Source organism: Puma concolor, chromosome A2 (genome assembly GCF_028749965.1).
Source record: "Puma concolor isolate L17-30 chromosome A2, mPumCon1.1.hap2, whole genome shotgun sequence".
Lineage (NCBI taxonomy): Eukaryota > Metazoa > Chordata > Mammalia > Carnivora > Felidae > Puma > Puma concolor.
In genome coordinates, this window is record NC_141668.1 from 150,709,893 (window position 1) to 150,730,152 (window position 20,260).

General features: G+C 56.0%; 1 protein-coding gene across 4 annotated transcripts in view; it reads right to left on the reverse strand.

Annotated features, from left to right (window-relative positions):
* Positions 1 to 1,205: 1,205 nt before the first annotated feature.
* Positions 1,206 to 20,260, reverse strand: part of NISCH (nischarin) — a 35,190-nt gene continuing 16,135 nt past the window's right edge. For 3 of the 4 annotated variants that reach the window (XM_086698029.1, XM_086698030.1, XM_086698031.1), the window contains 15 exons: positions 19,922 to 20,017; positions 18,349 to 18,501; positions 17,634 to 17,702; positions 16,945 to 17,130; positions 16,411 to 16,539; positions 15,183 to 15,296; positions 14,717 to 14,828; positions 10,382 to 10,506; positions 9,203 to 9,252; positions 6,937 to 8,328; positions 4,801 to 5,218; positions 4,126 to 4,282; positions 3,484 to 3,612; positions 2,843 to 3,004; positions 1,206 to 2,427 (listed from right to left, as the gene is read on the reverse strand). In XM_086698029.1, the coding sequence (XP_086554155.1) occupies positions 1,817 to 2,427; positions 2,843 to 3,004; positions 3,484 to 3,612; positions 4,126 to 4,282; positions 4,801 to 5,218; positions 6,937 to 8,328; positions 9,203 to 9,252; positions 10,382 to 10,506; positions 14,717 to 14,828; positions 15,183 to 15,296; positions 16,411 to 16,539; positions 16,945 to 17,130; positions 17,634 to 17,702; positions 18,349 to 18,501; positions 19,922 to 20,017 (3,903 nt within the window). In that variant the 3' untranslated portion in view covers positions 1,206 to 1,816. Of the gene's footprint in view, positions 2,428 to 2,842; positions 3,005 to 3,483; positions 3,613 to 4,125; positions 4,283 to 4,800; positions 5,219 to 6,936; positions 8,329 to 9,202; positions 9,253 to 10,381; positions 10,507 to 13,041; positions 14,129 to 14,716; positions 14,829 to 15,182; positions 15,297 to 16,410; positions 16,540 to 16,944; positions 17,131 to 17,633; positions 17,703 to 18,348; positions 18,502 to 19,921; positions 20,018 to 20,260 lie in introns of those variants that run through there. The other variant, XM_086698032.1, reaches the window with a different exon arrangement.

Consider the following 20,260-nt stretch of genomic DNA (forward strand, 5'->3'; position numbering starts at 1 on the left):
TTGCCAGTAGATTCTGTCCTCACGGACTCAGGCAAGGGCCGACTATCATGCTGGTCCATAGGGCCTGGGAACAGTAGCCCAGGTGGTGAGGCCTGTGTATGCCAGGCCTGGGCATGGTGGACCCTGCCTCTGGTTGGCACCTTCCCTGTTTACACACAACAGATAGAGGCTGGTAGCCACGTAAATGTCTTCAATAAAAGCCTGGTAGGGAGAGAAGCCTTGTCACCTGACGACGACGACGACGACGACGACTCCTCCTCCTCCTCCTCCTCCTCCTCCTCCTCCTCCTCCTCCTCCTAAGCAGGCCTCTCTCCCCTCACTGGCTGGAGGAGCCATCGACTGGGCTAGCTTTTGAAATCTGGCTGGGGAGGTTTTGAGTGGAGAGACCTTCCCAAATGTGGCTCCCCACCCCCCCCGCCCCGGGGCAGCTTTCCTGAGGGTGACGAGTGCTGCAGACCCTCCTGAAGAACAGGAGTTGTAGGCTGGAAGCTGGGCTGGCCACCCTCCACTCACCTCTTCTCCAGTCCTGCCTGACCCAAATGGCCCCAGGGCCTTGGGAACTGCGACTCCTCACTGGACCAGGATAGAAGAGACAAGTGGGGCTCCAGGGCCCCACTCTGGGGGTAGGAATGGGGTGAGAAAGGGTGAGACATGGGACTGGCTCCCAAAGACATCCCAGGTCCTTGTCTGGCAGGGCTCCCTGAGGCAACCCCCACTTCTCTGAGAACAGGAACATCCTATCCACCACCTGGCGCCACCTCCCACAGGCCATCTTCCTGCCAGCGCTCCCGGTGAGACCCCCCAGGCCCCAGCCTACACAATCCCAGACTCCAGGCCTTACCCTCACAACAGACTGCAGCTTCAGCTGGGGCCGGGCCAGGTGTGACATCCCAGACCTGCAGGAAGCAGAAAGCCAGTGAGCCCATGTACCAGGTGTGCCCTGAGGCTCAGGGTCTAACCCCAGCTCAGCCCGGCCCGATCCCAAGGGTCCCCTGACACCTCCCCTGTGCCGGCACTCCCCTGCCAGCACCACCCTGGAAGAGCAGCTCCTTTGCCCTCCGAGCCCTTCTCCCTCCCCCGCTTTTCCCTTGCCCCCAGTAGCTCACCTTCCTGCTTCTCTAGGGTACCCTCTCCCTCATGCCAGCCCTGCCCTGGTCCAGTGCCCTGCTGAGACCCCAGTGCCCCTTGAAATAAAAGACCCAGACTGTGTCAAACTCTGCTTTATTGGAGTAGAGAAAACAGGCAACAGGAATCACACTCGGTGCTGGTAGCTCTAGGTCCCCTGTCCCCATCCCTCTTAGCCCAAGGCCTGGGGACTCCTGCCCCCATGGGGCTTTCCCACTTGTCTGGACCAGCAGAGGCCTCCACTTTGGAAAACTGCACAGGGCGGGAGCTTCCGACATGTATTTTGCTACCAGCTTCACGATTAGCAGCAAACAGCACAATGACAGTACGTGACTGGACATTTCAGGAAAGGACACAAAGAAGAATAAATCGGACCCATGGTGCCACATGTTAATAACAGTCCCACGACAGAAGACACGACACTAGAATGCTGGCCACACCGCACCAGGGCAGGCAACAGACCACAGGAGGCTGGCGGCACATGGAGGTCCTGGAGGGTGCCGGCACTTTCACTCCCAGTACTGGAAAGAAGTAACTGAACACCTATGTTCACATTCTCTGAGGACAGTCAAATGAAGGTACCCAAAAGGGAGGAGAAAACGCTTTAAAAATGACAAAGAGAGCCTGCTTCCCGCCCTGAGTGGACGCCAGGGTGGGCATGGCAGGCAGCAGGGGCCAGCTGTGGTCCGGGCTAGCCAGTGAGCTCGACGGGCAGCTCACGGCCACACAGGGCCTCCCACTGGCGAGCCAGCAGCGAGATGAGCTTCTCGCGGCTCTCAGCGCTGGGGACAAACACCTGCCACTGGACCTCACGGCCCTGGCTGCTGCTGGCAGGGCCGTCTGCTACTTCCCCGAAGTGGTCCGGGGTGACGCTGCCCATGAGGTCACGGCCCTGAACATCGTCAAAGATGAGGGTGAGGGCCTGTGGGTAGGTCTGGTAGCCCATGAGCACGCGGTCCAGGTCTCGGACACGGCGGCCGTCATCCAGCCGGTACCGGTCTCTCTGTGGCGGCTCTTTGGCGAACTCAGGCAATGGGTAGTGGACAAAGTCCTCGTCCAGGAGAAAGATCTCAGCACTGGTGAGCAGGAGCGTTTTGGGGCGCAGCATGCCCCTACAGCGCCCAGGGGGCGGCGTGCCCACCTGGAACGCCTGCACATACAGCAGGATGCTGAGGGCTGGCGCCTTCTCTGGGTCAGCCATCTTCTGGGCCACAGTGAAAGTCAGGTCCCCAATCTCCTCCTCACTGGGGTAGGTGAATTTGACGCGGCTCGAGTGGATCAGCTCGTAGTTTTCCATCTTCCCTGCAGAGAGAGATGGCCACCGGGGCTAGAGCCTGGAACTTGCCTGCTGTGGGGCCCGGAGTACCAGCAAACCCACGCTACACAGAATGGCGGCATAAGGGGCTGTCAGAAGCGGGGGAGTGCTCCAGGCTCCCACGCTTGGGAAGGACACCCACGGGCCAGCAGCTCAAAGCAGAGCAGACGCTTGAGATGCATGTGCCGAGTGGCTGAGGGTTTGCTGGGATAGAGGCTCTGCAGTGAAAAAGCTCATGTGAAACCCTAGCTGGCTAAGCAGGAAAGACAAAAAGTGAGAAGGCAGAAGGGGTTCTGGGCACAGACAGGTGCTCTGGGGTCTGTTGCAGCCCTTGGGGTCAGGGAGGAGGTCGGTGACATCGGCCCAGGTGGCCTGTCTGCAGCCTGAGCCAAGCGGGGGTACCTGTGGTCTTGTTCCCAAACTCAGAGTAGAAGTCCTTATCGACAGGTTCAGGGGAGGGTGTGCGCTCTAGGGAGGAGAGCACGGCCATGAGGTGCTGGAGGAAGCAGTGTGTCAGGTAGCTGTCCCGTGTCAAGCATGTAACCACCTGCACCGGAGAGGAGCCTGCAGGAGAAGGGGCCGGTCACGGTTGCAAGCCACCACCACTGGGCTCTGTCCCTGCCCCCCGAGACCACAGAGCCATGAGGGCCCACGTGGGAAAGCATCACGAGGCCTGGAGAGATAGCTATTTCTCAGGCCGGAAGGGCTGTGACATTTTTCTGGAAGGGGATGCAGAGGCATTAGGGAAAAAGCTTAGCTTTCTCTCTTCAGGAAGTGTGAGTCAGAAACATCCTGCCCGTGAGCCCTGGGCCCACTCTGCCTGCCCGTCAGCCACTTGGTTGCCTTGGTCCCCGCCTCGCGCTTGAGCCCTGGGGGGTTCTGCACGCTCAGCAGTTCCTGAAGCCGCTTCCTCCCACTCCGGTGAACGGACTCGGGAGCAGAGATAACCCAGCCTGCGATAACGCACCCACATGTGGAAGGTGGAAGCCCACTGGTGACGCTGGCCTTCACCCAAAATAGGAAAAAGCATAGCAGTCACTCACCCGTCAGCCGGAAATACTGGTCGAAAAGTCCAACGTTGACTGCCTGCAAGTCGCTAAGCTTTAAAACAAAGCACTGGGAGATGTGGAAGGGACTGTTGTTGTAGTCCGTGTTCTTCTGATGCCAGAAATCTATGATGGAAATACAGGAACCAAGCGTGGTGCTGGCTGTGCCAGGGGAGCCCAAGGGTCCCAGGTGTACAGCTGTGCCCAGCAGGAAGGGGTGCCCCTGGCCAGCCCGGTCTGCTGAGGCCTGGCAAGGAGCCACTGCTACCTCTTATGCACATGACGCCTCACGGGCAACGTCTTGCCTGGCTCAGCAGAGTCACGAGGAGCCCTGTAATAGGCCACTAGCTAAGGCTCCCACCGAGGCCCCACAGGACAGAGGCTGCCCAAGCCCTCCTCGTCACTGCCAGTTCCTGGGTACTCACTGGGCCTGGACTCAAGCCCTGGCCTCTGGTCTCTTGTGACAGCTCCAGGAAAGAGCGTGGTTATCAACCCCCTTCCTCAGACAAGGGACGCTCTGCCCAGCCCTGCTGAATCGCTGCTGCCTGAAGCCACACAGCTAGCTACAGAGACAGAGCCCAGCCTGTCTCCTCAGGCACTGCTCTGAGCTCCTGGGTGCCAGCAGGCCCTGGTGCCTACCCTGTAGTGGCTCTGAGAAGTAGCGGCGGAGGCCATCGTGCAGCACGAAGTACACAGCCTTGGTGGAGAGCAGCACGCAGGCGGTCACCTCCAGCCCCGGGGTCTGGTAGAACACCACTGAGCACCACATGAGGTGCCTCAGCTCCTCGTTTTCAACCTGGATACAGAAAGGCCGGGTCTGGGCCTGCAGCAGAGCAGGGCCGGGGCACACAACTCTCTTCTAGGCTGTACCTGAAAACAGTTCTGGGCAGGGCAACCCCCCATCAGCCCCACTGCTCTGGTGACCTGCACATACCGGTGACATGCCCACAATCCCAGATGGGGAACCGCAAGACCCTCATCGCATCTTGTCAATGCATTTATAAACTTGGAAGCAGAGAAGAATTCAAGGGTGGGAGATGGATGTGGGGCGGGGTGTGCCTGGGGCCCAAGGCTAGGGGTGGCCACAGGGTGAGGTGGTGACAGGAAAAACAACTGACCAGGGAGAGCAGCCCAGGACCTCCCTCCCCAGGTCCTCAAAGCTGTGACCAGCTAAAGCTAGGGAGGAAAGCCAGCACAGAAGTCCAAGAGCCTGCAGCTGACCCCAAGCCAAGCCCTGCCACAGCTCCCAGGACCAATTGTACCACCTTTCTCCACACGAGCACCAGTCAGCGAGCCCGGCTCTGGGGCCACTACCTCGGCAATGCTGCTGTGAAAGAGCTCGATGATGGCGCTCCCCTGCAGGCTAGCGATGTGACGGAGCGATGGGCAGGCGGGCAGGTGGGACGGGATCTGATTCTCCTCGGAAGTGGACCGGATCAGCTGCTCACTTGGGTACTGAGCAGGGGCCTCCGCTGGCACCAGAGGCTCTGCTGGGGCCGGGGCAGCTGGGGTCGGGGCTGGGGTCTCCACTGGGGACTCCTCTGAGCCCAAGGCCTCTGCTGGGACCGCAGCTGGAAGCGAGGCCTCCACTGGACCTGGGGTCTTCGCAGGGTCTGAGGCCTCTGCCGGGGACGGAGCTGGGACCTCCACCGAGGCTAGGGCCAAAGCTGGCGCCTCCACCGGGTCCGGGGCTGGAGCCTCCACCGGGACCTCCTGGGAACGCTGGTCATTGCTGCATCCCCCAGTCCCCAAGAAACACTGTGTTAACATAGGGACCCCAGGCGGAGGGTCACATCACACACAAAACCTCATGTCCACCAAGTGCCACATCTGAAGTCACCTGGAGATGTCTGGGTTCCCTACAGGAAGACAGAACAAAGGGAAAGTGCCAGGCCCTTTCTCTTAGAAGGGAGATGGGTAGACAGGGGAAAGACAGACCATCTGGTACCCTAGGGCTGGGATGGCCAGATATACGTGGCCCAAGGACTAAAAATGCATTTTCAGAAGGTGGTAGAGGTGTCAGAAATGCCACTCTAGAATCCGTAGAATTCTACGGCCTGGGACCTGAGTGCAAACAGACGTTAACAACCAAAACCAAACTGTTCCTCAGTTTGCCTCTGGGTCCTCCTGAAGTAGCCCAAGCTCTCAACCCATCTAGCCATATACACATGGCCACACTGGGTTTTTGCTGGTCTGTTCTAAGTACAAGACCAAACAATGCTCAGAACCCTTAAAGCTCAGGTTAGGAATGGACCCCTGAGTTTGGGAGGACCCTGCAACTGGCCTACATGCCCCAGGCTGACGGGGTCTTTTGGACATCATCCTCTCTGTTGGGACAGTCTATCTGTTGAGAGAAATCCCTGGGACCCTGATCTTGCAGAAATCCCTGGGCTGTCTCCTTGTTGTCCTGCGACAGAGATACATCTGCTGGGAAAAAGCAGGGCACCTGTTTTCTGCACGCGGTCCCTACTATGGGCAGGTTTCAGCCAGGCTTGGGGACAGCAGGGAAATGGAGACAAGGTGTCACCACTAGAAGCCGCAGCACAGGGGCAGGGAGGGGAAGACCCTGAAGTGTGTGGAGACATTGAGTGTCTCTCTGGAGGCCACAGGACTTGAGCTGGGCCCAAGAAGGGTACCTGATTCATCCAGAGAGAGGCTGGAAGCCCTTTGGGAACACCGGTTGGGGGACTGGGACTGGAAGCAGGCTGTATGAGCTGCTGGGGTGAGAACAGAGTCTCCACTGCTCATAGAGATGGAAGAGAAAATGAGGGTAGGCTGTATCTCAGAGAATAGGAGGACCAACAGATGAAGGGTTTTCTTGCCCAGGCTGGGGAAGCCCCAGCCTGTATGAAGCCGGGGGGGGCAGGTGTGCCCTCCAGGGCACAAGGTCCCTCTGGAGGCTTGGGTTGGGGTGAACTGAGGATATGATTACGGCTGCCCACAGGCTTCCCTCTAGCCTCAGCCCCAGATGGCCCTGAGGGAAACCCAGGGAGGGAGATGGGGGGAAGTCAGGCTTGGGGACAGAAGCAAAGTGAGGAAGAACAGGACAAAGCTGCCACTACTTCCCTGTCTCCCCTGCCACAAGAAGGAAAGGAGCTTTCAACGAGGGGACCACCCAGGTCACAAACTCAGACCTTCGCACTTTGCCACTCTTAGCCAACAAGTTCCTCTGGAAGGAATTTACAGAATGGTACACAGAGAAAGAGCCCCTCAGCAGACCAGTTCTCCCCGGAGAGGGGTATATGGCTTACCACCAGGGTAAGGCTTGGTACTGGGTGTCAGAGGCAGCCAAGAGCAGTTCTGAGGCTGGTCAGAAGTCAAAGAGGAGCAGAGGAGCCGGGCCCACCCTGGGCCCACTCACGCAGATGCTCAGAGATGTGATTTGGGGCGGACGGTCTCAGAAATGGTCCCCCCCACAACTTTCCCCCAAGAGCCTGTGCTCAGTCTCACCTGGCCCTGCCCTCGGCAGGCCGGCCATCCACGAGGGGCCTCTGGGACGGGGCCCCGGTCGCGGGGCTCTTGGCGATGACCACGGTCTTTAGGTCCTGCAGTGAGGCCCGCAGCTGGTTGTAGATACGCAGGAAGTGGAACTTCTCATGGGGCAGCACAAAGATGGCAGTGACAAAGCGGTAGCCCACAAGCAGCTCAAGCACATGGCCATCTGCGAAGGCACCCCGCGGCTGGGTGCAGCTGCGTGTGGGGTCCAGCAGCACTGTGGATAGTGGCACGCGGCTGAGCTTGAAGCTGTTGCGGTTGCGACAGTTGTGGGTGCCGCGGTTGGGCATGGGGTTGAAGTCGGCCTTGATGACGTTGAGGTGCTGGGGTGTGAGCAGCAGCCAGTAGGGGATGGCAGCCGATTTGACGGCCTCGGAGGGTGCGCAGCAGGAGCGCCGCACAGCTGAGCAGAGCGTGCAGCTGGCCCACTCGATGTTGCCCGAGTAGTCCCCGGCGGCCGTCTGTACCATGCGCTTGTCGCTGTAGACCAAGTAGACGGGGAAGCAGCCCTGGCTGTGCTCCTGGCCGCCGCCCGCCACCTTGTAGAAGGTGAGCAGCTGGCGGAGGAACTCCTGCAGGCTGGTGTGGCTGCCATAGAGCACGGGGCTGCACAGCATGGCCATGTGCTGTGGGGCGAAGCACGAGCGCAGGTCAGCATGGAACTCGTGCAGGTTGGTGGCATCCGAGATGATGAACAGCGTGTTCTCGCTGTGCCGCACCTTGAGCACCAGGCAGAGCTCCGGCATGAGGAAGCCGAACTCTGTGAGATCACCATGGGGGAAGCAGAAGACGAAGCGCAGGGACGAGAGGATATGCTGGCTGCTGCCCCGCGACTCCTGGTGTGGGATCTCGAAGACGGCGATGCCAAAATCGGTGAGCACAAGGCAGGCGGCGAACTGGCGGATGCTGCCCTGCACGTGGATCAGGAAGCACCAGAGCACCTTGAGGATGCGGATGTGCTCCAGCAGAAAGTCCTCGTCTGCACCCAGGGCCCACTCCAGAGCCAGGCGCTCCTCCTCGCCCTCCTCCTCCTCCTCCTCCTCCTCCTCCCCCTGGCCACCTTCTTCCTCTTCCTCCACATCTGGGGGCCCCATTTCAAAGTAGCGGTTCTCAGCAACATCCTCCTCATCGTCCTCATCCTCGCCCTGCTCGCCCTGGCCCTCCTCCCGCTGGTTGGCAGCCTCAATCCAGGCAGGCAGCTGTCGCTCAATGGCCTGCCGGATGAGTGTGCTCAGGCGCTGGATGAAGTCCTGGTTGGTGGCCGTGTAGCCAATACAGGTGAAGGGCAGGAAGATGATCTGGCCGGACCCAGGCACCACCTGGACCTCCGGCTCCGCATGCTCCAGGCTGTGTGGGGAGAGGCCAGGTAAACAGTATGTTGTGCTGGGCCATCCCTACCACCCACACACACAACCTTCTGCTGCACCCTGGCCTCAAGGGTCTCCCAAGCCTTCTAAACAGCTGAACCTGTCCTGAGCCCACAATAAGCATCCCAGTGAGGAGCCAAGATGCTGGAAGGCTGGGACTGCCAGTTCAGTGACAGCCCATACTCCCAGGGCTCGGCCCACAGGCACCAACACTGTCCTACCCACACCACGCAGGATCCCCCAACAGAAGCACCACAAAGACTTCTCAGTCATTCAGACGCTGGCCGTGAGCCCCAAAGACAAGAGCTAAAGGGCATGAAGTCACTGGTTGACAACAGTTCCCTTCAGGGGCACCCAGGAGCCTCTGGGATGGGAGTCAGGCAGTAAGCTAGGTGGGTCTTCGGACTTTCCACATTTAAATTCTAGCTCCTCTTGGCCACTGCTCCCCTTATGCAAAAGCATATAGAGAATCGCATTGGGAAACTTCTATAAAAGGTCAGAAAGTAAACACTTCAGGTTTTGGGGGCCACCCCACCCACATATTCTTTTTTTAACAGTGGCTTAAGAATAGAACAATCATTCTTAGCTCACACAGGCTGTAAAAAATAAAACAGGCTGTGGACCAGATCGTCCTTAATCTGCTGACCCCTAGTATGGGATAACGTGTCAAGCAAACTTCAGGGATTAGCATTTGGAAACAGACCACAGCCCACCTCATTGGTGCTTATTTAAAGGAAGAAACGGTTTTGAAGGACTCCTATGAACAGATCCTTAACAAAATCCAACTGGTTCCCACTAGCCCACAGCTGGGCACGTGCAGAAGGCCTAGAATGCCTTCTCAACCTCTTCCTTACCTCACACCACCAACAGCTCCTGGCATGTCCCGTAAATCATCAGAAGGTGCCTGACAGAGAAGGACATGAAGTGAGCCCCCTACTTGCCACAGCCATTCCCTGGCATTTACTGGGTGCCTGACCCTGAGCCAGGCACCCCCTGCCCCGCACCATCCCGCTTCCCTCGGGGATGGATTCTGGGGCCCAGAAAGGCAGAGACTCATCCAGTTACCCCACCAGTGTACAGCAGGGCTGAGATCCCTGCCCATGTGTCTGACCCCAGCCCACGCCCCCATACCACAACTCAGCATGCGCCTCTAGGTCTGGCATCTAAGTGCTCCTCATGCCACCCCAGAGGCTCCACATGGTCAGTCTACCAATCTGGCAACTGGCCAGGAGAGGACTCGATGAAAAGAGGCTAGGCAGCACCTGGCACGGCACTCCCAATGGTCTCTGGGCAGTGTGGAGGACCGAGGGCCCAGGACCTCCTATTGTGTGACCCTGGGGAGAGCGAAGGGAAGAGTGCCAAGGAGTGTGGGGACAGAGCGAGGACCCCACAGACTGCCCAGGGTCACAGGGCCATGACTCTGGACTGCTGAACACAGCTGGGGTTGGATGGAGGCCCAGGTACCAAGCACACTCCCCACACACGAGACTATCACATCACACTTGCCATCCTCCTCTCTTCCCAGGACTCAGGGAGAAGTTCCAGAACCCTCAGCTATAGCCACAGAGGAGGTGCTGGAGTCACAGTGTGTCCCAGACTGCTAGGATAACAGGCAGGAGCAGGCAGAATAGCCCAGGACACCAGGCAACAGGGGAGAGGGAAGCTCTTCCTGATGAGTGTAGGACCCAAACAATCCCCACTTAGGGCCTTCTGAACTGCCTTTCGCAGGAGAGTCCACTCACAGGGGCTAAGGACCATCTGGCTTTGTCCCCCAGGACCTAGTGAGAGAGAACTGCCCGTTCCTTCCTATTAGCCCTGAGAGACAGACGGACAGACAGACGACAGACGACAGACAGGGAATATAAACCGTTCATCATAAAGCACAGTGGACCAAGCAGAGACAGCATCTGCCCCAACTCCAGCCAGACCACCTCCTACTTCCAGCCAAGGCACATCCTACTTCCGGACAGCCCCAGGCAGAAGAGATGGTCCACAGAGATAACCAAGCCCCGGCAGCAGGAGGAGGGTGTTACCTGTCCTGCAGGGATGGACTCTAAGGAATCAGAGCATCCCCGGGCAATGGGCCGGTCTTCAGGAGTCAGACTGTCGGTGGATGAGAGGCTGCTGGCCAGGGCCTCCTCTTGCACGAACATGATTCCTGGAGAGACCAGGGGCAGGCGGGCAGGGCAGGCAGGGAAAGTAGCCATTCAACACACAGGGCTGGGCCCTCAGGCTATAGGCATTGACTGGGGCCTTTTCAGACCCCCTACCCCAGCCGCATGGATCACAGAAGAAAACATTAAAAATGGAAATCTTAAAAAAACTCTAAGAAAGAACAAATGACTGTTTATCTAACCTCAGGGCAGGGACAGACTTTCTAAACCTAAACCCAAAGGAAAAAACTGATACGTGTGTGACTATGTAACAACCAAACTTCTGTAAGAAACCTAAGATATAACAAAGTGAAATGAAATGAGAAAAAAGTATTTGCAATACTTGATAAAGGTGTGTGTCTTTAATCTATAAAAGGCTCTTCCAGATCAAAAATGGGAGGGGAAAGCTGGAAACCCCGTTAGGAGACCACAGGATGAAGAGACATCCCACAAAGGAATGGCCGCCAGAAAGAACGCAGGAAGCGATGCACCCTCTCACAGGGAACCACAGAAGGGCAAGTTGGAACACGACCTCTGTTTCGCCTCACGTTGGCAAGAGTCTGACTGACTGCATGGCCTGGATTTGGCCTAACTGGGCAGAGGTGGGCAGTGGGGTATGAGCTGGCCTGCCCGCTGGGAGAGCAGTTTGGCAGTATGTCCGTCAAGAGCCTGAAATGTGTTCACTCCTAGAGCCTCTTTCTAGGGAAATGACTGAAGTTGGCCCCATCCCCCCAGTAACATGACATCTCCGCTGAGCTTCACAGACACACAAGGGCTCAGATCCCCTCATTCGGCCAGGCCTTCTTCCAGGCTGTTTTCTTCCGTGGCTGGCAAGGACAATCCGTGCTTGGCACCCATGGCCTGTTTTCCACAGGACACCCCCCACTGACCCTCCCTTAGGCTACCTCCACATGGACAGCAAACTGACTCATGCACCCCAGAAACACACAGTGCTCTTAAACCCTGCTGAGGCTGTTTTATGAACACAGCATGTCCAGGCCTGTTCCTTCACTCCGAACGTCTTCTACATTGGAGGAGGATAAAGACTCTTTAAAACATTTTCCTAAATGCAGCTGGTGAGGACAATACTGAGCACCGACCCCAGTTTTGCAGAGGTTTGGAGGAGCTTAGGGCTTGCCTCCACAGCCTGGCTTTGCCACTAGTCACCATGGTTCGATGAAATGACTGAGCTCCAGAGGTCACGGACCCTCGTCCAGCTCAGCTGCCCCCCAGGGACAGGACAACTCATGCAGCCCAGGTCGTTGCCCATGAGCTAGCCAGGCCAGCAGCCCAAATCCAGACACCCCCAAAAGCAAAGCAGCAGGCGCTATGCAGGCAGGAAGGCAGCAGCACACAGCCATGCATGAAGCACACTGTTCTCTCCTGGAGTCCACCCCTCCCCTCCCTCACTCGCTCAGATTCTGCCATCCTCTGAGGTTCACCTCACATACTAACCTCCACTGCAAAGCCCTCTGCTCTAGACATGGCTCTCCCTTCTACAAGTGCCCCCACATCATTCTGCCCTGTTCTCCCTTGGGTACACAAGCTCACCTCCCCAAGAGACTCCACGTTCCTCAGGGGCATTGTCCTGGTCATCTGGAAACCTCTGATAAGGATGCAGGGAAGGGAAGCCCTTACTGACCATTTCTGGTGAGCCAGGAGCAGTGTTAGGCGCTCCCCCAGCATTAGCTCATGCGCACCTCTCGTTATTTACCACAGTTCATCAAATCTAAGATGCGTGGGTGGGGCGCCATCTTGGTCTTAGCAGGTGTCCACGGAAGGCTTTCACACGACTCCATCACGAATACCAGCTGGCTGACAGCGACTATGAGACGCCACTGATTGAAAGACGCATCTCAATTTCAGACAAGTCACAAGGTGGAAACGGGTGCATCTTAGAATCGATGAAGTAGGGTGTATCCACTTTACAGTTGAGAAAACAGAACTTCAGAGAGGATGCAAGTTGCTTGAAGGAACACGGCCAGGGAAGCCAGGATGCAAACTGAGCCGACTGCCTCCCAGGTGCCTGCTCCTAACCACTTCTCTACAGACCTGGCTGAAGAATCAACTCTGGCATTTCACACGTCAGCCCCTACTGGTCCCAATCCTCCATGGCTCCAACAAGCTGGCTAACAGCTCCTGAGATAACCAGAGGCCTGGTGTTAACTGGAGAGCACCCAGTTTATTCACAAGTATATTCACCTCTACAGGTGGCAGCAGGCTCGGAGCATAACTGCTCCCTTAGGGGAAAACCCCGACCCGTCCAGGCAAGACCCTAGACGGGCAGCGCATAGCTGAACACAAACATTTCTCCACCTTAGTGAGAAAAAACGTTTTCTTGCCACTACCCACCCACACCCTGTTTGGAACTGAGGAAATGTGGACAGGGACAGTCTTTCTGCTTCCTTCCTGGACCATGGACTGTACAAACAAGTGGTCAGGAAGGGTCACTCAGAGGATGAGACGAGCGGCATCAGATTGCCTAGATGGGGCCCGAATTCTGTGGTTTCTCACAAAAAGGAAAGAGATGTGCACACAAAGACATCCACTGCAGTTTTATTTATAAGAGGTGCAAATCTGGAGACAACATCTAAATGTCCGGTAGCTGGGAAAGGGGGAGCAGACTACAGCGAGCCACCCTGTGGCATGTCCCCAGGGTGGGGCAGTGGGGGAAGGGTTGCCTGCAGCTGCGGCTCTGGGGGCAGACACCTCACATCCCCCTGCCCACAGTCTGCACTTTACTATCTGGTTCTCTGCTCACTTGTTCATTCACACACTCACTCGTTCGTCGATTTAACATACTGACTGAGAACCGGCTGGTTCCCAGCCTCAAGGACCAGTTGCGTCTCCCTGCCCCCAAAAAGCCTAGTCACACGGCTCGGCTCCTCTGCAGGCCAGCAGACCAGCCGGTGCTGTGACACGGCAGCTTGAGGCAGCAGTCCCCAAGAGGGCCCTGGCCCAGTAGCAGGGAAGGAGGCAGGAAAGCTTCTTCACTGGGATACAAACCCCCCTTCCCTTTCAGGTAAAAAAATAAAACCAAAATTTCTCAGTCAAGGGTGTTACAAAAGCAGACTGACAATCACTCTGGCCCCTAACACCACCACTCCATTCTCCTGAACTCTCTCCCCTAATCTCACGGTCATGACCTTGGTGTGCTGCCCTGCCATGGGCTTTCCGATTTAACTCGAGCACTTCCCCTTTCTTCCGACCCAGGTCCCCTCTCTCTGATGTCATGGTGGCAGAGCATTTTGTACCACAGCTCAATCTCCCTTGCATCCTCTGACACTTGTCACATCCCATGTTTTGCTGGCGTAAATAACGCTGCAGTGAGCATTTCGCCTCCCCCTTCCCAATTAACTTAACCCGCTAAGATAAAATCCCCACCAGCGGGGTTACCAGGTCAAGGGGTGGGAACGTTTTTCTGGCTCTTGAAACATAGGGTCAAACTGTTTTCCCAAGACCTCACACCAAGTTCTGCGTCTCCAGGTGCCCGGGCGGGCGGCGTTCTTTCCTGTGTGTCCCGAGCCTTGGCTCCACTCGGGACGGCACACCCTCCCCTCTTCCGTGGGGGCCGGGCCAGCAGACACTCCCATGGGACCTGCTTCACTCACTCATCTCCGAGGATGCCTGGGTTCAGAGGTGAAAGCCCTTTGAAAACGCTAAGACAGTGGGCGGGTGAAGGGAACTGGTCTTCCATGGGTCCACGGACAGCCCATGTTGGCCCCACACACGCAGTGTTTGGGGGCTGAATCACACCGTGAGAACCACAGAGGTGAGGAAACAATAAAAGAAAGTTCCCTACACAGGGGCCGGGGTGCCCGATTCCAGAAAGTCACTGGGCCCGGCTTCCCGTTAACAAGGAACCAATCTGCCCGCAATGCCTATCAGGGATTAGGGTCCTTATGAGCAGCAGCCCCGAGCCTGTTCAAAGGGCAGCCCCCCGGCCCCATCAGAAACCCATGGGATTCTACAGGAACTGCGATGTGGGCGTTCAGACCAACCGGGGGGTACTAGCTAAGCAAACAACTGAACTCAGGCTGGCACCCCCCCCACCTCTGTGCCACCCCAAGAGGCGCTAGCCTGTAGACAGCACCATGCCCTCCCTGTGTCTGAACCCTGCAGGGAGCAGGTGCCGGCATCAGCCCCAACCCCAGCCAGGAGGCCCAAGCAGGACCTGTGTGACTCTGCCAGGTGGAAAGACACATACACAATTACCTTGATTGGAGAGGATGGGCTGGGGCAGGGAGGCAGAGGTGGGAGCCACGCTGGGAGGGGAGCCACTGGGCCGGACACAGGAGGCAGCTGAGAGCCGGGAATCCTCACCGATCTGAGGAGGAGTGCTCAAGTCAGCCCGGGAGAGGAGAGAAAGATCAGAAAGCACAGAACCCGGCATAGTCAGTGGGGAGGAGAGAGGAACTCCCAGCTCTCACAAGCGTGGTGATGGTGCAGGCGGTCCGGCCTAGTCTGCAGCAACCCAATGTGGCAGGTGCTGCCACCACCCTCCTTGCACAGGTGAGGAGAGGGGGTGTGGCTTGCCCAAGGTCAAGCAGCTAGGACATGGAGAGGCACAGCTGAGATGCAGTGGACCTGAGCACTCTACAGCCTGGTTCCACAGTGAGCCAGCTCCTTCCTCAGCTGGCTCTTCACCATCACTCCTGTCACCTCCCACATAAAGACCCACCTTCTTCTCTGGGTTGCTCAACTTTGACTTGACCTCCTTGGCTTTCTGAATTGCTTTTAGCACTTCCACGGTGTCCAGCTCCTTCTCTGTGGTTGCCGTGTTGTCCAGACAGACCTACAGAGGTCAGAGAATGGAGTCAGCATAGGGGCTGAGGGGGGCAGAGTGGCAGGGGCCCTGCTGAGGTGTGGGCCAGGTCCCAACAGGACACAGGAGGCCAAGGGAGGCTCTGCCCCCTGGCAGGTGAGCCCTTCGCCACCCATGGAAATGACCTGGGAGCTCCCACACCACCTGGTCCATTTTTTGGAGTCCCTCTCTGAGAAGGGGAGGGTACAGGATCCACTGTGAAGACCTCTTGGGTGGTTGGGCGTGGGGGCAGCGACCTGAACCAAGCCCCCAGTTATGGCAAAACTCAGATCAGTGAAGAGCAAGGGGAGGGCTGCTGGGCGGGGGAACAGGCAGAAGAGCAAGGACCCCCATCCGCCAATAGAGGAGGACACTGTGGCTGGCAAACAGTGAGGGGTGGCAGTGTGCTCGAATGAAGGATGGTCCCAAGGACCTGCGGGAGGAGCTGACACCACACCATGCAGCCTGGGAGGGTAGGAGGAGGACATCCTGTGAACATGGTCTTGGTGACGGTGCGAAGAAAGGGGCACCGGGGCTGAAAAGAGATGAGGAGGGTGGTGGGGGAAGGATGAAGACACCCAGGTATCTTCTGGCCCGGGATTTGGGGAGAAGGGGGCGGGGCCTGCTTGAGGCCAGAAAGACAGGTGAATCTGGCTAAGGATCTGTCCAGTTGGCATGGTGGCAGGTGGCCAGATTACACTCAGCAGGCAGCAGACACTGTGCTAGACTATACTGGCAAAGGCGGGCAAACCCTTTATGTTTGTAGCCCACAAAAAAGTCTGACTTTTTAACAAGTTGAAGACAGTCCTTCCACCCTCACTCTGTGCTTGTTGGTTCACGGGGAGTCTTCCTGGCCTGAAGCTCTGACAGAGAGGACATGAGGGAAGCTAGTGGGAACCACGGCAGTTGACGTCCCCATAGAAGAAGAAAGCCTCTTCCTGAGGAGGCAGCAGAATTCCCAGAACTAAAAGACCCTTAAGGGCCAGATGTCATTCCGAAGCAAGCAGGCAGAAAACGGTGGACATCACCTCCAGTGTTGCCTGTGAAAAGCCAGACTCCATCCAGACTGTTTCTCTGACAGAGCCGACCTACCCCAGCAGCTTACCTCGGAGGCCCTCTCTCCAAACTGAGCTAGCACCTTGGTCCGGTAGTCAGGGATGATGCTCAGAGGGTTGTTCAGTAGAGCCACGTGCTCCAGACACGGGAGGCTGCCAATGCTCTTGACCTCCTCCATCTGTAAGATACGAGTTCCCTGCCATCATCCCTGTTTTGAATGCTTCACCAACAGGGCAACACGTCTGATGGCCTCTTGGCAGTGAAAGGCAGCTTCCTGCTCTTCTTTCTTCATTTATTTGTTAAATATTTATTTATTTTTGCAAAAGAGAGAGAGAGAACGAGCAGGGAAGGGGCAGAGAGAGGGAGTCACAGAATCTGAAGCAGGCTCCAGGCTTTGAGCTGTCAGCACAGAGCCCAATGCGGGGCTCGAATCCATGAACCACGAGATCGTGACCTGAGGCGATGTCGGCTGCTTAACCGACTGAGCCACCCAGGTGTGCCCGGCCTCCACTCTTCTTTAAAGTGACAAATACCAAGGCATAGCCATCCCAGAACCCTGAGATCCTTCTGGGCTGTGGCTCACCTGCTCGATCCTGTTGTCACGGAGATCCAGGTTGACCAGGGAATAGAGCTTATGCAGGCCACTCAGACTCTCCAGGAGATTGCCCGCCAGGTTCAGGGTCTTGATGTTCCCTAGTTTGGTGTGAACCCCTTCCAAGGAGGAGAGCTTGTTGTAGGATAGGTCCAGGTGCACGAGGTTGTACAGGTGCTGCAGCAGCATAGAAAACAGGGTACACTGGTTAAAGTTGAGGCTCCCAAGAAAGCAGGCTGCCACTAAAGGTGCAGCAGGCCTTCCACCCTCAAACGCCCACTTCCCTTGGACAGTTATTGGCAAGGGAATCCCCCTGCCCCCATGCATGCACCATGGCCCAGTGGCACCCCCAAAGAGGCATCACGGCCCACAGGGCAGGCGCTGTCCATCGCTGTGATGGAGGCATATCATCTTCACCATGCTTGAGTTATATTTCCATACCTTCTCCCATTCTTTGAAACTAGAGCAACAATCGCCCAGTGCATCACTGAGACCCTAAAGAAACACTACCAGCCCCTGGCTCTGTAAACCTCTAGTGCACCCAGACATCTTTGGGATGCCTATGAGAGAAAACCCCAGGATATGGCCAAACTCCCAAGGCTGCATCAGCCTCCTGAACTCTCAGGAGAATGGGACCTTGAGAAGCCCACAGGTGGTGGTCCTTAAAAGACATGAATTACCTGCAGGTTGTCCACGACCAGCACTCCATTGTGACTCAGGTCCAGGAACTCAATCTTTGGAATCAGTTTCTTGTGAAACAAAAGAAGTACTCGAGGTTACTCTGGGAGGAGGGATCCTAGGTGGCCCTTGCGCCTGGTGGGATGCTTCCTCTTGACCACGGATCCCTCAGCTGGACACTTCTGCAGGGCTGCTGATGTGACCTTCCAGTGCCCACCCAGCAGCACATCCCAGGAGTACACCGGGCCTCCAGTGTTGAATATGACCCACTGTTTGTATAGGACACTTGGCTTGTAAAAATGACAAATGCAAGGTCCCAGACAGGGAAGGAAGCCCATCCCTCTTCTACAACCCTGCCCAACCCCACCAAAAGGCACAAATACAGGAATTACTCTCCTAATGCCCAAATATCATCTGGATGTCACTCTTATACAGGCACATGGATTTTTCCACTCTACCCCCTGGGCATAAATTCCTTCACGTACTGTGTTTCTATATCAAATGTGCATGTAATCAGTAGGATTCATTTGGCTCTATCCACTACCTCACCTATTTTAATTAAGCCCACTTTGAAATTAACTTTAAAAACTGCAAGCAATGCACAGAGCACTGGATACAGGTTTTCCATGGTCCTTCTAGAAGAGGCCAAGTCAAATACTCAACCTCAGGATTTGATCAGGCCAGAGAAGCCCCTGGTGCCTGCTACTGAGAGCATACCACAGACTCGTCGATGTTGGAGATGCTGTTGTGGCTCAGGTCTAGAGTAGTCAGTGCTTGCCATGTGGGGATGACAGCAGTCACAGGGCCTTCCAGGGCCGTGCCTTCTGGCTCCCACTCATCAAATTCCGAGGCTTCGGGAACAAGGACTTCCTATGTAAGAACATCTGTTGAGCACCACACTTGGCCCTCACGCAACACAATCATTGCAAAATTTCAGGAAGGGCTTCAGCATATTTAGTATGTGGAAGTGAACTTGCATTAAAACGGGCTTCAGTTCATACAGCTTTAAATGATTGCGAAATAACTGAAAAGCTTAGCAACATAACAGCCACTTGGGATATGCTCTGACCCTGCTTCATTAGCAAATGCTTTTCAAACCCAGAAGAGCCTTATGCTTCGTGGTGATGCCTTTTCTGGCTTAAACCTCAGGAGCTGAAGCTCAGAATTCATGGTGTTTCCAGGCAACTGTGCTTTCCAGACTGGCACTATGGTTCCCACTGAGGATAGTAGGCCCTTTTAGCCATTACTTTGCAGGGTAGCAGCATGGACGCAGGGGCACCATCAAAGGGCAGGAAGGCAGGTCTGCCTTGTTTTCCCAGAAGACCTCTCCTCCCTCAATGAACCAATTTGGGCCCTTTGAGCCAGGCAGCAGGGAGTGCCTTGGACAGAGGCCGAGTTGCCCCACACCCTTGCTCATTACATAAGCCTCCTATTTCAGCCAGCGGCCTCGAGTCTTCAAACCCAAATCTGGATCATACACTGTAAGTCACAGAAGTAGCCACTATGTTTGTTCTATACCCTGAGATGGACTTTAACACTACTAAGACGCAATCCATAAAATGGTAAATAGAAAAAAAACCCCTGACATTCTCAATTTGAGCATTTCCATTGCTCACACACAAATGACAGGGACCAGCATTTCCACAACCTATCTACTTAAAGTCCACTCAGAACAAGATACGAACAAGTGCTAAGCCAGGGCTTTTTAACCTTGGAGAAACATTTTTATCAATCTAATAAACGTTCTGCCACTTGCCACTGCCTAGCAATGTGTTCACATCCAAAACCAGTGACTTTTTGGGGGCAGGGGAGACCTAGTTCCTTCAGCTGCCTTGTTTCACAGCATTGATCTTTTTTTTTTAATGTTTATTTATTTTGAGAGAGAGAGAGATCACAAGTGTTCGAGTGGGGGAGGGGCAGAGAGAGAGGGAGGCACAGAATCCCAAGCAGGATCCAGGCTCTGAGGTATCAGCACAGAGCCCGACACAGGGCCCCAACCCACGGACTGCAAGATCATGACCTGAGCCGAAGTCAGATGCTTAACTGACTGAGCCACCCAGGAACCCCTAACAGCGTTGATTTTTGATGAAGACACAGACTAAAGCATCCCAGGAACTGTCAAGCACCACAAGGACCCGCACGAGTGTGCCGCTGCCCAGGGGACAGTCCAGCATCTGTTGTCTCTGACAGGCAGCAGTGATGCTCACACCCATCCTCAGTGCAGAGGGGACCGTTGTGGAGGACCTTGTCTCTCAGCCAGCACCCCAGGCAGGAAATGGGTGGAGCTTACCTTCATAGAGGTGGCGGAGTAGCGGACGCTCATTGTGGCTAAGGTGGGCTTCGATGCAACTAGCCCCCGTATGTGCCTGGCACCACAGTGACTTATCTGGAACAGAGAACAACTACGTCTCAGAAATGGCATCATTGCTCCATCAGAAGTCTTGGAAAAGGGTGTCTACCACCCACACACAACAGAAGCACAACAATCAATAAACCCAAATCCTAAGAGGCAGGAGGCAACTCTACCCTAAGTCTCTCTTTTTCCCAATTTTTAGTGCTAACTAAACATTCTCCGAAGAATCTAGCGATGTGCACAGTAAACCACGAGCTCGATGTTCCGTTTTCTCTG